Source organism: Elephantulus edwardii, unplaced genomic scaffold, assembly GCF_000299155.1.
Source record: "Elephantulus edwardii isolate Elephantulus edwardi_28Jun2011 unplaced genomic scaffold, EleEdw1.0 scaffold00099, whole genome shotgun sequence".
Taxonomy (NCBI): Eukaryota; Metazoa; Chordata; class Mammalia; order Macroscelidea; family Macroscelididae; genus Elephantulus; species Elephantulus edwardii.
In genome coordinates, this window is record NW_006399849.1 from 6,594,143 (window position 1) to 6,617,690 (window position 23,548).

Here is a 23,548-nt window from a genome sequence, read left to right on the forward strand (position 1 = left end):
GACTGAGATATTTCACTCAGCATAATGTCATCCAGGCTCACCCATTTTGAATAATATTGAATGAGTTTCTTGCAGAATGACTTTTTACAAAATGGCTAATTAAAGCCAGGCACAGACTTCAGCGGATAATTATGAACTTCTTTTTCCTTGTACTTCTCTTTTTTAACAAGGTCTGGAAAACATTGGATGTTAACTGAAAGGTCAGTGGTTTGAACAACCTCTTTATTTGAGAAATATAGGTAGTCTGCTTTGCTATTGACTTACAACCCTGCAAACTTTATGAAGTAGGCCTTTTCTGTTCTATTGGATTCTTATAAATTGGAATCCACGTGACCACAGGGGGTTCTCTGTGAGTCATCTTGGCTAGCTTCCATTTCTACCTCATTAGACAAATTAGGACAATTCACTGACTAGCATAAGAGGTCAAGTTTATCAGAATGTAGCCAAGGACTGGAATTGAATGGCCCTCAACCAGGTGCATTGACAAGCTGATGGTTGCTTTTGGCTCTTGTATATCAGGAAGTGTGAGGATGGAGCAGGACAGGACTAGGTTCAGATCTTTTGTTCATAGAGTCTCTCTGACTTGTACTTGACTCGATGGCACCTAACAACAAGAGCCAAGGACTGCAGGTAGAGATACTGAGAATGTTGTTGCTACAAAACAAAACAAACAAATAAGAAAGGAAACAAAGTGTTTTATTCCTAACCAACAAGGAAGAAGAGGGGGGAGATACTAGCAGATAACTAACCATGGTACAGGAATTATGCTGATAATCATCATCTGCTAACAGATCCCAAAATGGAAGATTCAGTAGTGACAATAAGATACAGTAGAAGCTACATCCCAAAGTCAAGTTCAGATCCCAAATGCCTAATTTTGAAATAAGATCTAGGAATTCATTTGATGGCATAAGAAGCTTTGAATTATTCTAAAAACTTTAAAGAATTCAGAGAGTAAATAGAATGAAGATGCTATATTTTTACTCAAAGAGTGTAAGTCTACTGTTTTTCTTTTAACTGTGCCCTCTCCCTGCAAGATATTTCAGTAAGTGTGTTATACTCATTATATTGGAGGAGGGGAGTTAAAAATATGTGAATTATTTGGGTAAAAAGATAGTGAAATTAATTTATGAACTATCACTGTGAATTCTAACCTCTTCCTCCATGAAGGAGGATCCTTTTGACTCTAGTCAAGCCTAGAGAAAGAGCCTGCATGGATGAACTCTTTCCCATGGACCAGATGTTCACTACATTAGAGAGAGCTGGCCTTCAGCCAGCTTATGTCCTTCCCAAGAGAACAATTTGGAAAAAGTACTTAGACTCCAAAACCTAAAGTTGTGGAGCTTGGACCATTATAAAGCCCAGGGCCTGATGGGGGGCTGGTTAATGGTTAGTCCAACAGGCTCAGGGCTCTGCCTGAGTCACAGGATTTGCTGCCAGAGGGGCCCGGCAGGGTTGCCTCTGATGAGTCTATGAAAGTGCCTGCCAAGCCCCCAGTGAGAGGTGCCATCTTAGGACAATGCCAATTCCAGAAAGAACCTCTTCTCCTTTCAAAGCTTCTTTCCATGCTCTTCAGCCCCAGTAGCTGGTTAGTCAGGACATCAGGGAAGGGGAAGCTAACCCTGCCTTCCTCCTCCTCCACTCTCTCCAATCAAGCAGCCAGTCCTCAATGGGTTCAGGTGGGAGCAGGAAAATGATGAGAGTTAAATCAAGTTTGTAGTTTTGGATGACAGTTGACAATGGATGTCCTAATTTCTGAAGAAAATAAAAGTAGATTAAAAAAATATTTAAATCTCTCTATTACCAGTCCTTAGAGAAGGACATCATGCTTGGAAAGGTGGAGAGTCAGGTTCAGAAAGAAAGACCCCTAACAAGAGGGGAATGACAAAGTGATTGTAAGTGGGCTCGAATGTGTTGGAGATAGTGAGGATGGCACAGGATAGAGGAAGGTTCAGAGCTGCTGTTCACCGGATTGCTATGCGTCATCTCAGTGCCACATTAAAACAACAATATAAATTCAGGATGTCCAGAGAAGTTCCAAAATTTATTCACAAGACTGTGAGAAACCCAAATAAAAACTATACATGCACCTAGTCCGCGCCCTTATTCTTCCCCATATTGATTGCAATGTTGATATGCATTTACAAATAACCTTTTGAATATATCTTAATGATGCTATATTACACTTTTATTTCTCCTTGAGTATCTTCTCTGTTTTCCTGTGTTGGGGCGGGGGTGGGGAGGGTATGGAATCCAAAAAGGATCTTGGGATCTTTGCACCTTCCAGTAAGTGTTATTCCGACTTTCAAAATAGAGGGTTTTGAAGTAGTGGGGCACAAACAGTCACTGACAGAAATGGACAAATTAATATTACTCACATTTTCTAGGTCCTTCTATCCTCGTCTCCCTGATGATTCTTTGCTTGTGGAGCTTGGACTTACTGTAGCTACAGCCTGTTGGGAGATTCACAAGGGATGCTGGGCTGAAACTCCTGCTTGATCCTTGTCCCTTCAGAACAAAAATATTCCACCCCTAACACACAGTTCAGGCTCTTCTTCAATGTCCTGTGTCTTTAATCAGTAAGTGGTTACTGAAAAGAGCGAAGAAAGTGTGAAAAGCTTCTATTTTCATTAGCTTTCTTCTTAATTCCTTTGTATACATATATACATCAAGGAGGTCCCATTCTTTTCAAATTGAGATTGGAATTTCAGCATTGAAGGAAACTTGCCATGATGCCAGATAATAAAGGGTGTGCTGCTCTCCTGCTCACTGCCTGCCCTTTACTTTTTGTAACTGTTGACCTGCCAATCTAAAGGGGAGGGATCAAGGAGAACAGAGGAGGAAGCCCTGAAGTCAGCCAGTTTGTTGTGGTACCAGTTGCTATTTGAATTTATTTTGTGGAAAAATAAAAAGCCCTGTTATGTCCTCATCCATTTTCACAAATCTTGGAACTAAAAATAACAGTTCCAGTCATAAAAATTATTTCCCACTCACAATGTTGTTTTTTGTTGTTCCCCCCCACCCCGTAGAACAAAGTGTAAGATGCAGAGCATGTTAATTAGAATCTTTTTAATGTTTTTCTCTTTCATCAGTTTTGGGTGTGCTTTATTTATAGTTCGACATTCTTATCCATTCGTTGATCTGTAGAGTCTAAACTGGTGATTGTAAGGGTGGAGCTGACAATTAATTTATAGCTTCTGGTGATCAGCATTGCAGAGGTACCTTTAAGTGAGGACATTAAAATTAGTAGTGTGGAGAGTGTACAGTCTAAGGAGAAGGGGTAGTAGTTGTCTATCATAGGCAACTAGGATTTAATAACTAAACTATAATTTCTTCTTTTGCATACAAATGCAAAGACTACTACACTTATTTCATAATGATTGTGAAACTGTTAACTACTATAAAATATTTTAAAACTTTTACTAATTCTTTTAAAATGATAAAGTTCATATTCTTTTCATCATCCTAAAAATAAATTCTGCCTTTAATAATGAATTTTTTTTACTCCATGAAAATAATACCAAGTTTAGTTTTCTCTACTTTATTAAACTCTTTATTTCTCTTTCTCTACACTTTTTTCTCTCTCATTCTAGCTTCCTCATACAGAGTAAATCAATACTCTGTGAAAGGAATGATGAAAGGGGTTTGTGAAACATAAGAAGCTAATATTTTGACTAGACATGTAACAACTGTCAATCATAGTAAAAGATGCATTCTCCAAAACATCTGGATAAAGATGTGCATTCATATAGTAACTCCTCTGTGTGTGTGTGTGTGTGTGTGTGTGTGTGTGTGTGTGTATGTGTATACATGCATATATCTTTGTAAGAATCGCCTTTGTACCTGTTTTTACTCAATTAGATTGACTTTCAATGGAGAGGTGTGTATGCACACACTGGAAGTAGTAACAGATCTTTGTAATTTTGAACGTCATCTGAATTGCAATTTTTGACACACCAAACCAAGTTCACTGCAGTCTTGTCTATTCCGACTCATCAAAGCCCTCTATCGGGTTCCATCATTCTCCTGGTGTAGGTGATGGATTCGAACAGCTGATACACAGGCTAGCAATACCACATGTAACATGCTATGCTGCCACAGAGCTCCTTGCAGGCCTTTTTCTTTGTCTGTTTGGGTTGGGTTTTGTTTTTATTTTTGTTTTTATGGGGTTTTACTTTTTTTAAAAAATTGGTTTGCTTACAAAGTTTCCATACATTGTCTTTCACATTATTCTTCATTCATATTTTATTTCCTCCTTGCGGTTTTTCATACAACTTCACAATTAGCTTCTTTATACTTCCTTTTATTGGTTTAGTATTTATTTTATTTATATTTTCATTTGATATTGGTTTATTTACAAAGCCCGTATACATTGTTTTTGATACCCGGTCTTTCCCATTTCCTTTACCCATCCCTCCCTCTTCCCAACAAATTGTGGGACTCTGTAGTTACTAACTTCTCCCCACCCATCCTCACCCATCTGATCTCCCCTCCCTACCCTAGATCCTCATACTCATTCTACAATAATGGTCTCATACAATATTTTCCTAATGGGACTGAGTTAGTTCACTCAGCATAATGCTCTCCAGTCCCTCCCAAGTTACAAAACCATTGTTCCTGTGTGCTGTAGTATTCCATTATGTGAATGTACCATAATTTCTCAATCCATCTGATTGTGGTTGGACATTTGGGCTTGTTTCCATGTTCTTGTGATGGTGATCACACCACACTGCTATGAACATTGGTGTAAAAGGCTCAGTTTGTGCCTCAGGTCTCATTCTCTCAGGGTACATTTCAAGCAGTACAATAGCTGGGTCATATGGAATTTCTATGTTCAGCTTTTTGAGGAAATGCCAAACTGTCTTCCAGAGTGGTTGCACCATTTAATAATCCCACCAACAAAGTATAAGAATTCCTATCTTGCCACATCCTCTCCAACATTATTACTTGCTGTCCTGTTAAACTTTGCCACTGCTACTGGAGTGAAACGGTTTCTCATTGTAGTCTTGATTTGCATCTCTCTTATTGCCAGTGATGCAGAGTATTCATGTGTCTGCTGGCCATCTGAGTATCATCCCCTGTGAATATTCTTTCCATATCTTTTGCCCATTTTGTAATTGTGTTATCAGCCTTTATCTTGTGGAGGCCTTGTAGAATTCTGTAAACTTTTGATATGAGACCCTTGTCTGAAATAATATTGCAAATGCTTTTTTACTACACTGTATGACCTTAAAAGTCACAATAGACTTTTAAGTCAATACCCAGTACAACTCCATATATAAGCTCACACACAGTTAATGATTATTTTATTTTCAGAATAGCAAGAAACCAGTGGATTTAATTATAAATATACACAGTAGGCCCTCCATCCTATTGGATTCTAAAAACTCAGGAAATGAATTTGCTGAACACAGAAAGTATGTCTACTACAGATCACTGTTGTTGTTAGGTGTTATGTGTTTTGTGCCATCAAGTCATAACTGACTCATAGAAGACCTTACAGGAGGTTTTCAGAGGCTACATAGTATGCAGATGGAAATTTCTTATCTTCTAATGGTGGATTTGAACCATTTTCCTTTGTGTTCACACACAGCTCCTTACTACTAAGCTGCTAGAGCTCCCTATAGATTCCTCTTATTGTTGTGTATCGTCAAGTTGGAACCAACCCATAGCTGACTCTCCAGTGGGTTTTCAAAGGCAGTTAATTGCATAAGAGGAAATTGCCCCTACTTTTCCAGCAGAGCACCTAGTGAATTTGAACCATGTGCCTTCACAATTATAGCACAGTTTCTTACCACTGGGCCACCAGAGCTCCTTATAGTGAATATATTGTTGTTGTTGTTGTGTACTGCAGAGTCAGAACTGATCCATAGCTCACCTTCCAGGGTGGGTTTTCGAGAGGCAGGCAGTTAATTGTGCAAGAGGACATTGTCCATATATAACTATCTTATTTTTTTTAAAAAAAGTAACATAGCAATAGACTCAAAGATGAATCAATGTTAAGAAGTCAAGAACAAAAAAAGATAAAGAATTTTCCTCTTGAGACTGTTGTCATCAAGCATGACTCATTGCAACCCTATGAACAAAAAGCCTGGAAACCTTTCTATAACTATGGACATTTATCAAAGTTCATAGAGTTACTGGAGACATGTTTAGAAAGTGGATGCCACTGCTACTTCTATTCACCAAGAAAAATACATCATGAGGACTTAAGGGTAACAAGAATGTTTCTGAGTGCACTCAGTAAAATTAAGTGTACCCTAGTAAATTTGTTTGGATGGGACAGATTGATTAATTGCCTGTGATATCTGGGAGGGTGGACGGGGGAATACTTACAAAGTTATTTTTTTAATTTTTTTTATTATTAAATTTTATTAGTTTCAATGAACATTCACAGGGATTCTGGGCTTTCACTCCTTCATTACCGCACCATTCTCTCCACCCTCCTCCCCAGTTTGTTCTTCTTCCCCGCCATCCGAATGACTGTTTTAATTGTCCAGTTGCCACAGTGCTTGTCAAAGTCAGTTCTGATTAATCTCCTTTGTCCGTGTGCCCTTTGCCATTCCCTATCACTCCTCCCTGAGAGAGACTTCACCCTGATTCATAAGGAAAAGGGGATGGCGTATTCTCTTAGCTACTTCCTGCTGAAAAGGGACACTGTGGGTTTCAGGGTGAAGATCTTCTCTCACTACTCTAAAGGGCCCCTTTGGCAGTAGGAAACACATAGACTATTATGGAGATTGATTTTGGAATTTAGATGCACTCTTATTGATTGTGTTTGGCCGTACATGTTCATATCCTTGAAGATGTATCATGGGGGTGTTGCAACCTAGAAGACACAAATTTGACTAACAAGTTATAAGTACATGAGTCAAAAATTATGGAAAAGTAAAAGAAAAGATTCTTTCATTGTTTTACAAACCCTCCCCCAGGTCCCCTCCACCATGTAGCCCTCGCTCTAGACTCCTGTGATGACAGAAATACCTAGTTATATATCTCTTTTAAACAGTTTTCTCCCTCCTCTGTTTCAGTGCAGTATACATTATTGAACCCATCTTACTCAGTCGCTCCCCAACCCCAAGGACAGTCCCATTCTACAACAGTGGCATCATGTAATATTTGTCCTTTTGTGACTGGGATATTTCACTCAGCATAATGTTCACCAGAGTCAACCATTTTGAATAATATTGCATGAGTTCCTTGTTTTTTAATGCAGCATAGTATTCCATTGTGCGAATATACCACAGTTTCTCTAGTCATTCGTTTGTTATTTTGATCAAATTAAAAGTTCAATAAAGTAGTACTAAAACTATCTGGATAGTGTCCAGAGCACTATTCCTCCAAACAAAGGCTGTTGTTTTTAGGTGTTGTTGAGTTGAGTATGTTACTGCATTTTCATCCAAACTTGATACAATCCTCTTCTTTAATGTGGCTTGCCTTCGCGAAGTATTTGCTCAGGATGGTGATACAGTAAGTATGGTGAAAGTGCGTGACTCTGATACATCTTTTTTTTCCTCACCATGAGTTAACATTTCACTCTCTCCAAATAATTACTATTTGGTCTATTTCCAGGTTCTACGTGATTCTACCACAAAATTTTCTAATACTTCTACCTCCAAAAATATTGAAATTTTAAGTTAGCAAGCATTCTATGTATCCCAGTGACAATAAGTGTCGTTTTAAGGATATAATGAAAAAATATTTCCTCTAAATGTATTTTTAATTTAGAAATTAGAAGACTTAAACTTAGTCTATTGTTATTTGTTGTATACCATCAAGTCAGAACCTACCTATAGCTGTCCCTCTGGTGGCTTTTTAAAGGCAGTTAGTCTCACGGGAGGAGATTGCCCATCCTTCTCTTGCAGAGCAGCTGATAGAACCATGCATCTTTGGGACTGCAGTGCAGCTGCTTGCCAGTAGGCTACTAGAACTCCCTAAGCTTAGGCTATATATTCCAAAATCACTTGTTACACTGCTTAAATTATAAAATTGTCCAGCAAATTATCTATTGGTGTTAGGTGACATTTTAAAAATGTTCAACTGTTTGCTGTTGTTCTATGAATATGCCGAAATTGAATGTGCACACATCTTTGCCAAACATGATGCAATCCCCTGACTCTTTCCTAGCAGTTGAAAGCATGGTTTCATGAAGGGCCCCTCTTATTTCAGTCATAAATGTGCTGAACAGAGCACGCTTTCAAGTTTTGCTAAAACTTGCCAGAAATGAGAAGTCATCACCATCAATATGGTTATTAGTTAACATTTACTGAATGCCAGAAATGTTTTCAGTGCTATAAATATACAGAGGAAGACACAGTTCCTTCTAAGAGGCTTTGGTTTTCTGTAAGGATAAGAGAAAGGTTTTATCTCAGTGGAGGTAGGAGAGGTAGGGGCTGGTGCATTTTTTATAGGTCTCATTCTAAATATTGAAATAGCTCTCATTTATTGTTTGATGATATGTTCAATGCAAAGCCAAGATATGCAGACATATATACAAATGTACATATATAAAACAAATATATGTACATTCTATTTTGTTTCACTGCATATGATGTATCTATCTATCATCTATCTATCTATCTATCTATCTATCTATCTATCTATCTATCATCTATCTCTTCTTGTTGTTGTATCCCATGAGTGAAAACTGACTCATGGCTGACCCACTGACAGTCCATGGATATTCAGTACTCTTCTCCAACACCACAGATCAAAGGTATCAATTCTTCTGTCATCTTTACTCATTGTCTAACTCTCAGATGCACTTCAAGTGACTATGGCCTGAGTCAGGTGTGTCTAACTCTTCTAAATGACATCATTGCTCTTTAGTATTTTGGAAATGTACTTGACAGTGATATTATCCAAAACAATACATCTCCTTATCTCCTGAGTTCTGGTATCAAGGGTATTGATTGTAGATCCAATTAAAATAGAATCATTAACAATTTTAATTCTTTCTCCATCTACCTTGATGTTGCCTATTGGCCCAGTTGTTATTATTGTAATTAATTTGTGCTGTTGAGTCAAAAGTGACCCATAGCTGATCCCCAGCAGGTTTTCAGAGGCAGTTAATCACACAAGAGGAAATTGCCCATCCTTATCCCGCAGAGCAGCTAGTGAATTCAAACCACATAGCTTCAGAGTTGCAATGCAGCCTCTTACCACTAGGCCACCAGTGCTTTCTTGATGTTGAGATTTAATCCATATTGAAGTCTGTGGCCTCTAATCTGCAGCAAGTACTTCATGTCCCACTCACTCTACAGAAGCAAAATTTCGCCATCTGCATCGCACAGGTTGTGGATGAGCCTTCCTCTGATCCTCAGCCTACATTCCTCTTCAGAGAGTCCAGCTTCACCACTTATTTGTTCAGCATACAGATTGAATAAGTATAGAGAAAGGGTACAATCTTGATGTGCATGCTTCTTGATTTTAGACCATACAGTGTTCCTTACTGCTTCTAGATAAAACAGCTCATCGGTCTAGGTATAGATGCCATATGAGCACAATTAAGTGTTCTGGGATTACCATTCTTTCAATGTTAACCAGGCCTTGTTATAATCCACAGTCCAATGGCTTTGCACAGAGAGATCCTCAGTCGCGCTTCTCAAGCTATAAAGAAGGACGAGAAGGCGGCAGTGGGGGAGGGGAGGAGACTGGATATCTTTCTCTCGTGGAGCAGTTGTTGGGTTTGAATTATGGACCTTTTGGTTAGCAGCCCAACCCTAACACACTATACTAACACACAGGGACAGGTCCTTAGAGAAGAACATCATGCTTGGAAGGGTAGAGGGACAGTGCAGGAGAGGAAGACTCCAGATGAGATGGATTGATCCAGTTATTAAGGCAATAGGGGAAGGAATGTTGGAGTCAGTGAGACTAGCTCAGGAAGGGTCTGGCTTCAGAGCTGTTGTACACAGGGTTGCTATGAGTCACAGGCAACTCAATGTCACATAACAACATTTATAAATGTGTGTGTGTGTGTGTGTGTGTGTGTGTGTGTGTGTGTGTAGCTTATTTACATTACTTATATATGGAATTATAGACTGTTTAACGATTATATATGAAACATCTGTATTTGTAATTAAACAAATTTTTTCTATTATATCTAGTCATACTCTATGCTCTAGAAGGTATAATGTTATTATTTGAAAACTAAAATAAAAGTCACTCAGCCACTTGAAAGAACGAACCACTTTCCAAAAATATCTAAACTTGTGATTAGCATTTATAGAACAGTAATATAAGATCATATTGTAGATCCTTAACATTTCATGTCTACTTCTAGAGGATCCTAATTTTAATAAGAGCTAAGTTTATTTTTAAAAGAGAATCAGTGATATTACCTATTGCTTATAAAAGGATGGAATGGTAGCAGAAAGATGTTCTTTAACACCTGAAATAAAAGTTGCATTCTGAAAGTGAAAACTCAGGGTAGATGTCAATGAGGTAAGTCACCCTACCCTCCTACATGATAAGTGACAATTGACTGAAGAGTTTCGGTAACTCCCAGGTTCACAAACCAGGGTGTGACTTTATTAAGTTACCATTATATTAGCATGAAGGCATAATTCAATTATTTGTATTTAATTCATTGTGAATGAGCATGCTAATTGACAGGAAGTAAAGAACATGAAGTCTTGGAACTGATAATACAAGAAGTTAGAGTGTTCGATAATGCATTAATTCCACGGGCTTAGTTTGCTCTGTCAGTAAACACTGTGTGTTTGTGTGAATGATACTCTCTTTTAAAATATCAAACCTTGAAATGAAACAAGTTAAACTAGACAATCTCTGGTAGAAAACATATGTGCTCCCTTCTTTCTGATCACTGAGGAGTCTACATAATCACAGGGTTTCCAGAAACTTCTTTTGGAAGGCATCAGTTTGTGTGAGCCTAACTCTAAGCCAGAACTGGAAAAAAAGAAAAAAATATTCAGTTGTTAAAGTTTCTGCTGTTCAAAGGGTTTTCAGAGGCCTAATATTTCAGAAGTGGATGGACAATCCTTCTTTCTAGTCTATCTTAATCTGGGAGCACTGCTAAAACCTGTCGACCATGGGGGGCCATTCTGGCATTTGACACACTGATCATACAGCCTCCAGCATCACAGCACTCACATATTACCTCAGTAAAGCAAACTGAAAGACAAGTGCTGTGCTAATTAGAACAATGACGAATAAGCAAATACTCAGGCTACAAAGTAAGTAGCAATAGGCAAATAATTCCCTCAGTACAGCAAACTGACAGGTAAGTCTCACAGCATTGATTCAAACCACAGTCTTTTCAAGCACTGTTGAATGCTGGACAGTGAATAAGGATGACAGAAGAAAAATTGATGCCTTTGAACTGTGGTGTTGGAGAAGAGTACTGAATACCCTTGGACTACCAAAAGAACAAGTATTAACATATTGGAGAAGGTGCAGCCAGAGTGCTCCTTGAAGGCAGGGATGGCAAAACTTCATGTCATATATTTTGTGCATGCTGCTAAGAAAGACTATTCCTTGGAGAAAGGATATCATGCTAGGAAAAGCAGGGGGATGGTGAAAGAGGGGAAGACCTTCAACTAGGTGATTAGCCCAAGGACAGCTGTAATGTGTCAGAGATTATGAGGTTGGCGCAGTATAGAACAGGGTTCAGATCTGTTGCTCATAAGGTCGCTCTGAGTCATACTCGACTTTACGGCACCAAATAACAACAATAACAGAGCTTCAGGACACAGGAACACTGGCCTGAAAATGTTTCTTTGGTTCTGAGTGAACCAAACCCTCAATAAGTGCTCAGTAGAATAGTTCTGTCTGCTGTGATGTTGCACTTTCACTTAACCCTGCTGATATTGTTTTGGTGCCACTCTGTGATTGTCTTTTACATCAGTCCCATAGCAGAGTGGTTGATGTGAGTCCATAACAGAAATCACTGGAAACTTTATTGGCATGAGATTAAACAACAAATCTATGTGTTGATAGAGCAATAGGGATCTTATTGAGGTTATGCCAGTCTAGATGTACCCTTCTTATAATAATTGTTGCTGTTAGAGTTAACTCCAACTTATAGTGACCCTATGGACAACAGCTCTGAACCTTGTCCTATCCTGCACCATCCCCACAATCTCTGCCATGCTCAAGTCCATTGTTGCAGTTTATATGTTACTCCATCCATTTTGTTTAGCTCTTCCTCTCTGTCCGTGACCTTCTATTTCTCAAATCTTAATATCTTTTTCCAAGGCCTTCTCACAACATGCCCAAAGTATATGAGACAAAGTGTCACCTTCTTGCCTTCAAGGAGAATCCTGGTTTTACTTCCTCCAATACAGATCTGTTTGTTCTTTTGGCAGTCCATGATATAGTCAGTATTCTTCATCAACATGACTATTTAAAAAACTTAAAAAAACACTGATGATTCTTCTTTTGTCTTCCTATCGACTGTCCAACTTTCAATACAAAATGTTAAAAATGCTATGGTTTGGGTCATGATTCTTAAGACCATGTTTCTTATAGATATGTGGTGGGGGGAAGGAAGTACTGGACATAAACTATTCCTATCTTGAAGCATAGTGATTCTTTTATATTTGTTATATTTTTATTTGTTGCCTTAAATGTCTAAGAATACTCAATTTAGAATCATTTATTAAGTGCATGGTTGGTCCTCTGAAGCATTAAATGATTTGTATGTCTATGTCAACCTTCAAGCAGAGATTTTCCTTTGATTATTTATCATGGTTTCTCAGTTTTGTCTCACAGCATCCTGGGTTGTTATACTTTATTCTGGATAGCTGTAAACACAGAAAGAAAAATTAAAAGCAAAGAAATGCTTACTTTAAAGAGTTTAAGTGAAATATCTTCGTTATTATAATTTCATTTTAAATTTCCTTGGTGATCTGATGATTGAATAATTTATTTCTTATTTACAAATGCTTTGCTCATATCATTGCCCTCAAATGGAATTATATAGCAAACCAATGTTAATTGTTAAGCTTTGTGGTCATTTAGAAAAACTCAAAGAAAATGAATATAATTTATCAGCAATATGTTGGTTCATGAACAGAGTAGAATGTATTAATTTTTTAAATCCTAATAAATTGCATTTATAAAGGAAAAATATATTTCTTCATCATGTTCTTTATTTTGCTGCTCTCCCTTGTGGTCTAGTAATTTCTGTAACTTAAAGTCTAAATCTTGGTTTTGAAATAGTTACTGTTCATTATTGTCATAACAAAGAATCTGGATTCTCCTAAAGACAGACGACTATGAAAAATTACTATTCTTATGGACATTAATCTCAAAACTAGCATAGTAATTTATTGCTACAACACGATTCTTTGGGGCTAAAACAATACATAGGACCATGATTTTTAAGAGCTATGATACTATGTGTAACACAAGGTGATATTGTTCTTACAGGAACATAAGACTTCTGGTGGGTACAAGCATGCTCTGCAGCCAGATTTTCTTAGTTTGGCTTTTGACTTCTACTGAATATTTGATCTCTAGAAAATTACTTAACATATCAGTGCCTCAGTTTCCTCAATTGTAAAATGAGTATAATGATCTAATGATCCATCATTGCTGTCAAATTGGAACCAATTCATAGCTGACCCCTCCAATGGGTTTTCAGAGGCAGTAAACCACACAGAAGGATATTGCCAACCTGGGTCCTAAAAAGTGGCAGGTGGATTAGAACTGAGTGCTTTTGGGTTGGTAGCACAACTTCAAAACTAGACCACCAGAATTCCCTAGGGTATAATGATAGTGCTTATCACTGATAATCATCAGTGAGTATTAAATGAATTAGTAATGTAAAAGCATCTAGAAGAGGGGACTGGGAATTTGTTAATCATTGTTAGCTTTGATCATTGTCATTTAATTATCTAAGTTGATTTATCCCTAGCCTTGATGCAAAGCATTCACAGCTTTAAAAAAAAAATCATACTGAAGCTTTCTGGGTCAGATCACTAAAGACTTTATGGGAAAGATTTATTCCATTTAGGAAAAAAAAAAAGAGGTCATGAGAACACTGCATAGACTATAGGGAAACCCAAGTATTCTCTTTTTATTCTGTAATGACATTTTTCTCAACCTACAAGTTCAAGCTGCTTTTAAAGGACTCACCAAGCCCTTTCCCCTACCAGGAATATTTCCACAGGAATCATCCTTGGATTAAAACAAAAACTCGCCACAACATGTCAGTTTGCAAAAACAAATGGGTTTCTTTATACCCAGTTTGGGATTTGTAGGAAATACAACCTCCACCTCCACCCCAACCTCATAGCTATTTTTTACTGCCGTGACAGGGCCTCACCAGGGAAACCCTAACTACAGATAATAGCATGGTCTATTAATGTTGCCAATCATCCATTTAATATTCAGCAATTTGTATTAAACGTTTTTTAAATTTCCAAGTTAAGAGTGATACATTAATACTTAGCAGGCAGCTACTGTCAAGTCTGTTTGCCTACTGATTTCAAACAAAACACCATTTAGGTGCCAACCTACTAATAAAAGAGTTTACTATTTTATTCTTGCTCCAAAATGGCATCAGCAGTGATGGGGCGCTTTCAGGGAATTATGGAACAGAAATGTTGCAACAAAGGGAAAGACTTGAGGAAATGCAATGCATCAGCTTTGTGCAGTACACTGTTTTATCTCAGCGCTCCACACATCTCCACACCCCCTGATCAAACACCAGTTTTATGACATGCGCAATTGTGATTGAAGTGCAACTGACTTCCGCAGAACTGACTCCCACAGAATTTCCTGTCCAAAAATCACCCTGTGGTCGAGATAGCTCAGTTGTCATAAATCATCAAGTCAGCGGGTCCTTCCTCCGACCCTGCAATGTGTTTTGGGTGTGTGTCTTTGTTTTGTAGGAGTCCAATGAACAAAAAACGCTGTCATTTGCGTGCGTTCTTCTCCAGACTTCTATTCTTCCCGTTCTTTTCTTTGGATAAGACAAGGAGAAATAAAACCTCCCTTGCTAATAGTATCTGTCTGTCCAAGGTGCCGTTTCTCCTGCGAGGTTATTTACAGGTTTCTTGCTGTTTCGCTTTTCGTGTCTGGTAATTACTTAACAGCTCAGAGATCTGCTCGGTCAAAGGCGAGCTTTGGCTTTTAACCCCTTTTGCTCGCGCCGCCTGGGAGGCTACCAAGGAGCGCGCTCTACTCTGCAGTGTCTGGGAACCCACCTAGAGGGCCCCCTTGACGCCAGCACATCCCCCTGTCAGGCAGCAGTCTCTGCAGCCGCGCCGGGCTGCTGCAGAGTTAATGTATGTAGTACCAGCGAGCCTGCAAGTGGAGCCCACAGCCCCGGGCAGACAAGGAGATTCCAAAGGCTCTACTGGAGATTCGGCGCTGGGGGACCCGGGCAGGAGCCTGTTGCCATTGTGTTCTAAAAGCATGCAAGGTCTGTATAGCTGGGGCTCTGGAATCTCTCAGAAGATGTCAGCGCATCAGAGTAAATGACACCTATTGGGAAACTGAATTTGAGGTTACAAAAAGAGAAAGAAAGAAAGAAACGCGAGAAAAGACAGCCTGGGAGGGGATCCTTAGACAACATCTGACTTGCAGCTGTGAAATTGAAATTCCTTTTCTTTCCAAGGGGACATAAGAAAAGCCCGGCACATGGTTTGGCTAACAACAAATAAAAGGGGATTCTGCAGTGAAGGAATCAATAGCTTAGTCATTTTACTTAAAGAGAGCCAGAGAGCCGACAGACAGCCTTCTTAAGGGGTAGGCAACAGAAATCAATTTCATCATGCCAGCACCTTCTGAAGTCATGATGGGAAGGAATGGTAATCCTGTCCTGCAGAGCAGAAAGGGCTTGTCCCCTTCCTACTTTTGTTGTTGAAAAACAACAATTCAGCAATTTGAAAAAGAAGTTGGCTTTGGTAATACCTGGTTTCCAGCCCCACTACCCAGGTCTTTGTCCTACGTCTCAGAAGGCAGCCCTGCTTTAAAGTGACCACACATGAATATGTGCCTAAGAAAGAAGAAAAAGCAACATTCGTTTCTAAAGGACAGCATGGCAAAGCGACATGAAGTTTTCCGTTGCCCTTCTACCACTCCTTTAACCAGGATACCAAGAAACTGTCTCTTAACTCTTCTTTGCCCACATTCCCGACTTCTTGCTGGGAAGATGCATTAATTTACACTCAAGTCTGTTGGATTATTACCAGGACACTATTTGGCACCATTTAGGCTTAGCCACTGAACTGGCTCCATTAGTGTGTTGCCTAACCAGGGGAACCTAAATGGATGGACCCAGACCTGCAGTGCCCTGTGATGCTTATTTGCTCCAACTCTTGGAAGGGTTTTTGTTGTTGCCTTTTGATTTTGGGGTAATCTTTTTTGGGGGATTCAATACTTGTTGCAATAATTACCTGTGATAGCTGCTCACACAGGAGCATTGGAATCTGTCTATGAAAATCACTACCTGTAACTGATGAGAGGAGGAAGAGATTAATGTCAGAAGAGCTATGAACATGATGCATGTGAATAACTTCCCCTTTAGGAGACATTCCTGGATATGGTGAGTAATCAATACTCCTTTCAAGTCTGTAAGTTTCAGCCTTATCAAATCCCATGACAGTTACCAGATACACATTTGTCTTGAACAAGAATATTGGTATCAAGAGAGAATGAAAAGTCTCACATGTGAAAAGCCAAATGCTGTCTGAGAGAGTAATGGTTATGCAATTACCAATTACTTCTTAATCTAAAGCATCCCAAAGCAAGAAGTCAAGTAGGAAGACTTTATACCTTGCTAATATTTCATTAAAGGAGGCAGAATAAAAACCAAAATATATAACCAAGAAATCATAGAGAAGGGAAGACTTGGAATTTTCTTTTGCTATTTTGTTTAATATTACTTGAACTTTTCCCTGCATAAAGACTTATATGTATTTCCAACTTCTTTTATCTACTCACCTGGTCTTAGGTCTTTTTGAATTCCCAAACAAAGGTATAGAGAAAATTTAGAATGTTGACTTTATTAAAAATAATGCCAAGAAACCTTGATGTCTCATATTCAAAGGGTGATAGTTTAACTAAGCAATATTTTGACTGGAATGACCAGTGTAATAGTATTCTAGCAATGAATCATGAGCTGTCCCGACTTCTATTGAACTTGTTTAGAGATTTGTTATTGAGTCGAGGATTAAGGTTCTGTGCAATATATCAAGGTCCCCAGACGTGTGACATCATATAGCATTTGTTGTTGAAGTTGAGGATTAAAGCTGTGGGGAAGCATTCCTGAGCATGCCGTAAATGCAAAACTCGTTATATAGAAATTACTTGTTTTGACCACACCTGTAACGGTAATTAGATCCAGTCTTTCAGAGCAGAAACTTTGAGACTAAGGGCATAGTTTAAGCCTTTGTGCCTACTAGCATCGTTGTTTGGATACTGTAATGTACCTAATCTTAAAAGCCTATTTCTCAGGTAAATTATTTGTCTGGCCTAAGGATAAGTAATAGATACTCAAGTACAGGTTTCTGACAGTGTTTCAGATGAACACTTCCTGATGCCTCTAAGTATCATCCCAATCCCCTGCTAGTTTTTTATGAAGCTTTCTGCTTTGAAGGTGATATTAGGTTACAGGGAAGGGTAGGTACCATTCCTCTGTTACTCTGGGCAGGTGTTTATCTCTGATCAATACCAGATACCTTCAGAGTTGAGGCTGTGGCGTATTTTCCAGTTCTGCTGTCCCCAGCCTCTGTCCCCAGCTCTTCTGTGCTTCAGAGAGAGTCTGGATGGCGCGCTTGCAAAACCTCAGTGGCCCGTGTCCAAGTGCATCACCAGAGTTCTCGTTTGGTGGGTGTTTCAGTGCTATCACCTTGCTGATCCTTGTGATGAGATTCGAGCATCGTCAATAAGGTTCTTCCCATTCGATGACTCTCAAAATCTGACAGAAGGGTTTTCCAGATGAAGCCATATATATATATAGACTTGAACTCTAAGATTAGAAAGCTCTGGAAACAGCCTCTGGCATGTTGTAGGCATTTGCCAAAGATTTCCTCCTTTCTTTTATTCTTGGTTCCTTTCTTGAACGTTAATTTTGTACCTCTTGAGTTTATTCTGGGGAGAAAAACCACCACTGCTATTTCTGTCAGTGTGCAATGATCTAAAGCAACAGCTTTTGTTCTACTTATATCCTGTGGTGTGGGTCCAGTTGTTTGTATTGCAATAGGTAGGATGCATATGCTCTTTGAATGCTCAACATTATAACCACCTTTTGTTGCTGCTGTTGTTGCATTAATCTCACTTTTACTTTTGGCCAGAAACAAATGAGCCATTCTAGTTCACAGTTCTTGAAAGAATGCAAATGTGCTTATTCATGCTCCTTTAGATGGGGATTATTTATGTTTTGGAACCTGTGTGGAGAAATTGGGAGCCGTGGTGGTTTCTTTTGAACCTAGCATAGGTAGTCCTCATACATTGCACTGTATGACGTGCCAATTTGGTTGCTGTTGTTGCAAACCTGAGCCAACATGAAGTGTGAGTGCTCTACGTTTCTATTCTTACCTTCATCCCTCAGCAGGATTCATAATAAGATGTTGCACTCAGACGAACGAGGTAGGGATTTTTGCTTTTGTTTCCAGATGACCCAATTAATGTGGTGCGTGGCTCGCAACTTCCCCAGTTGTTTGTGCCTTCCCTTGTATTTATATCCTCTTTTCGCATTTCACCAGGAGATCTGAGCTGCTTGTTCACAGAAAGCCCTCTTTTCCTTTGTCCTAATCAAAGAGTTGCTGTTGGATCACATTGCATGCTCATGAAGTACCCTGCTAAGAATAAAAAGGTTTAACAAGTTGTTCTTTTTTTCATCACTAAAGACCCCACTTTACCTCAGTCAGACCTACAGCTCTTTCTAAAGGGGCACAGCCAGACGTGGCAGTAGAACAATGCCAGGGGATAACACACATTCTAAAAATGATACATGTTTGACTTTCATGAAACCTAGCTCATCTCTTATTTACATTCTTTAAAAACAGAGCATAAGAATGCTATGAGCTTGGCTCTCTCTTGCTTAATGAGGAACAAGAATGAATGAAAAACAAGCCCAAAGAAGTCTATAATTACTGTCAAAAGTTTATCATCCAGGTCATGGTTCAAATAAAAACCTATTCTACCTAACCTTTCATCCTCCAGCCCTGCGCTTGGGGTGTTGATAATTGAGCAACAGTATTACAACAAACACATTGTTTATTGACTAGAAGCCAACATTAATAAATATTCTTAATACCTGTCTTAAGAGAACACTACCCCTCTTGAGTGGTAGGAAGAATGTGCCTTTCTTGTTTGAAACCAATCTTGGAAATAGTTACTATAGGGTTTTGAAGCCTTCTTTCCAAAGCCCTTGTCAGCTTTTTTACTGTCAAACCCAACAAAGGTGAAGGGTTTTCCTCAACAGGGAAATAAGCACTATATAGCTTTCCCTCCGCGTGTGTGTGTGTGTGTGTGTGTGTGTGTGTGTGTGTACTTGTGTGGCAGTGCTGTTTGGTTATTGTTGTTCTGGTAGTGTTGTTTCAGTTGAGAGAAAATAGTGGTAGCCTGAGAATTCAGGAAGAGGCAAATTTGCATGGTTGGAAAGAAAGGAAGTTCAAGGAAGCTTTCTAGGAATGTAAATTCCGCATAACTGCAATTAAGGGGATTTTTAGAAGCCCTTGGGCATAGAATCACATGCAACAGTAAATAAGAATGTCCTAGCATTGTGTGACTTACTTACATTTGCATCTTTTTGCCTTATTTAAAATAAGTAATATTATTTGGAGTATTCTGCTTCATAAAAATGTTATCATTTTATAACAGAAACTTTGTGGCCATTTAAATATGAATCAATTTTACCTTTCTCTAATTCAGTGACTGGGGTAATAAGCTTAAGTGTGTCAGAGACAATACGATTCGCATAGAATAGAGCAGGTTTCAGGGCTTTTGTACATAGGGTCACTATGAGTTGCAATCAACTCAACAGCACAGAACAACAACAATTAAGGAAAGGATTATTTTTGTTTTTAGCACCTGACATCAGCTATATCTCTCCTATGTTGAACTGAAGGAGAGGGTGGTGGGTACCAGAGGCCAGAGGTCCCTTCTTGAGGGGATTACACAGTTCTTCCACTGTGCCTGAGGAAGATTTGGGACTAGTGATATTGGGTGATGATGAGCTATTTATTCTTTTGGTGCTTAAGATTTAAACTTTTAGTGTCTCTGAATGTTTTCATCAAAATGTGTTTGCTTGTTAAAGTGAGAGTTGCCTCCAACTAAGATGCAAAATGAGGTAATATAATACCACACACAATGTTGAGGCATCTTCCCCCCACCATTTTTCTGAAGCTCCGCCATCCTTTTGCTAGACTTTATCTGGATATTGGTTCCTAAGAAGATTTAATCTAGCAAGTAACAGCACAGATGTTTCTCTTCAGACCAAAGTTTTAACTCATAGGCCAACTTACTTTAATTTCATTTGAGTATATTTTATTTTAATTGATCCAAAACCTTTATAGAATGAACTAATATATAAACATATGAAAATGCTCTTTGTGTATATACATGCTGGCCATCAATGAAATGAATGACCATGAATGACCATGTCTTCACAGAAAGGAAAGGTGCCCTGCTTCTTAATGGGAGGACAATGTTTTTTGTACCCAAGCTCCAGAAATCTTACATTCCCAATTGTTCTTCTGTTTAAAAGTGGAGACAGAAAGTAAACTCAGAATTACAGCTTTTAGAGGCCATCTTTTGCTCAATTTTGTCATGTCAATATATCTTTAGTACTTTATCTACCAGTAGCTAGAGTACATGCTTTTCTAAAGCATGTTATTTCAGAAATAGATGGCCAATTTTGCTTCCTAGTCAGTCTTAATCTGGGAACTCTACTGAAACCTGCCCTCCAAGAATGACCATGCTGGTGTTTGACATGCCGGTAGGAGAGCTTCCAACATCACAACAACAAGCAAGTCACGCCAGTACAGCAAGCTAACAAACAAGTGCTGTACTCATAAGAGCAAATGACAACCAAGCCAGCATATCTACACTTAAGCTATAAAATAAGTAACAACATGCAAATCACTTCACCTGTACAACAAACTGACAAATACGTGTTGAATCCCTAAGTGCAAACCACAAAAAAAGCACCATAAGATTGAAGCTCAAAGCAAAGGAAAACCTTCTCTGGCTATGGCTGATGATAGCAGGAGTGTGGTGGAATGGGGCACTGGTAATTATAAAAAAATGTGGAAAATACAGTGAGGTACCATCTCCCTTTAGTAACAGTGGCAAAATTTAACACTCAGCAAGTAATAGGTGTTGGAGAGGATATGGTGAGAAAGGAACTCTTACACATTGTTGGTGGGATTGTAAATGGTACAACCATTCTGGAAGGCTATTTATTTGACACTTCCTCAAAAAGCTGAACATAGAAATTTCAAATGACCCAGCTATTCCACTACTTGGAGTATACCCTGAGACTATGAGAAGTGAGGCACAAACTGAGATTTGTACACCAATATTCATAGCAGCATTATTCACCATTGCAAGAACATGAAACAGCCCAAATGTCCAACCACAAACAAATAGATTGAGAAATAGGAAACATTCACACAATGAAATACTATGCACCCTACAGGAGCAATAACTTCGTAAATTTTTACCTAACTTGGAAAGTACTGGAGAGCATTATACTGAGTGCACTAACTCAGTCACACAAGGATAAATATTGCATAAAACCACTATTATAAAGTGAGTATAAGGATCCAGGAGGGGGGGGAGAGGCTGGAAGCAGAGGGATGTGGATGTGCAGGGGGAAGAGGGGATTAAACATTATGTTGTACAATTTGAAGGGTGGGGTGGTGAGGAAAATTGAAAGAATTTGTTTGAATTTGTATTTGAATTTTGTAAATAAACTAGTAGAAAAAAATAAATTCATAAAAATGTGGAAAATAGAAATCAATATAATTCATATCACATGAAAGTGAAATATTCCTGCAGATTATCCAAAGATGGATACAATAATACATCAACAGAGAACTGCCAGAGTTCTCTATCTTCTAAATCAAACTGGATTTAGATGAGGCTATCACATCAGAGATATCAGATGGATCTTGGCTGAAAACAGAGAATACCTAAAGAATGCCTTTCTGTGTTTTATTGACTATGCTTTGCAAAGATATTTGACTGTGTGAATTATAACAAATTATGGCTACCACTGAGAAGAATGGGGATCCCAGAACACTTGATTGTGCTCATGCAAAACTTAAACCTAGACCAAGAAGCTATTGTTCAAACAGAGGAATGGAAACACTGTATGATTTAAAATCAAGAAAGGTGTATGTCAGGGCTATATCCTTTATCCATACCTACTCAATTTATATGCTGAGCAAAACATTGAAGAAGCTGGACTTTATTAAAAAGTGTGTGACATCATGATTAGAAGAACTGAGGAGGACTTGAATAATTTGCTGAGGACGATCAAAGAATATAGCCTTCAATACGTATTATACCTCAACATCATGAAACCAGAAATCCTCACCACTTGTCAAATAGGCAACATCATGATAGATGGAGAAAAGATTGAAGTAGTCAAAGATTTAATCTTACTAGAATCCATAGTCAATAACTTTGGTTCCAACAGTCATGAAATCAAAAGTACTACACTGGGTAAGTCGTCTATCTCTGATAGAAGATCTATATAACGTACTAAGGAACAATGATACTAGCTTAAAGACTGAGATCTACCTGACGTTGGCAATGGTATTTTCAATTACTTGCTATGAGTCCGAGAGTTGGACAACGAATAAGTATAATAGAAGAATAATTGATGCCTGTGAGTTGTGGCATTGGAGAAGAGTACTGCCCATGAACTTCCAAAAGAACAAATAAATATGTCTTAAAGAAAGTACAGTTAGAGTGCTCCTAAGAGGCAAAGACAGTGAATCATTATCTCACATGATTTGGAAATGTTGTTAGGAGGGCCTTGCCTTTGAAAAAAAGGCATGTTTCCTGGAAAGCCAGTGCATCAGAGAAGGAAAGGAGGACCCTTAACAAGATAGATTGACACAATAATTGTAGCAATGGACTCAAATATTTCAGAGATGGTGAAAATGGCACAAGATTAATTGTTTATAGGGTCACTGTGACTGGTGGTTTAATGTGACAGCACGTAACAAAAGTCATTTCATTGTCCTGTTAGCATTTGCTCGAGTGGGGGTATGAAAGGATGAGTCTGGTGATTGTGTCTGCATTGAAGAATTATGTGTATTGAGCATTGTGAATTATAATGAAGCTTTGCACATTTAAGCCACATTTAGTTCCTTCAGTGTCTGTCTGTATTTTGTTCAGCTTTCAGGGCATCACTTTCCTATGTTCAGCTTCAATGATTCCTCTGAATGACAAAACTCACCACCAAAACAAACCAAACTCTTCTTCATTTTCAATTCCTGTAGAGTTGAACACGAGTTGCTAGTAAACACACATCTAACCAGTAATTATCAAATTGATATATACAAATTCATCATAATAACTAAGCACTGAGCTCAAATATGAATTCAGCCATGGA

General features: G+C 38.5%; 1 protein-coding gene across 4 annotated transcripts in view; it reads left to right on the plus strand.

Moving 5' to 3' along the window:
- The window catches only part of PDE4D (phosphodiesterase 4D, cAMP-specific), a 2,352,803-nt gene that overhangs the window by 1,467,564 nt on the left and 861,691 nt on the right, over positions 1 to 23,548 (plus strand). Inside the window, exon 1 of one of the 4 annotated variants that reach the window (XM_006891518.1) lies at positions 16,399 to 16,519. The exons of the other annotated variants lie outside the window; for them this stretch is intronic. Coding sequence (XP_006891580.1) covers positions 16,467 to 16,519 — 53 coding nt within the window. The 5' untranslated portion in view covers positions 16,399 to 16,466. Of the gene's footprint in view, positions 1 to 16,398; positions 16,520 to 23,548 lie in introns of those variants that run through there. 4 annotated transcript variants of the gene reach the window in all.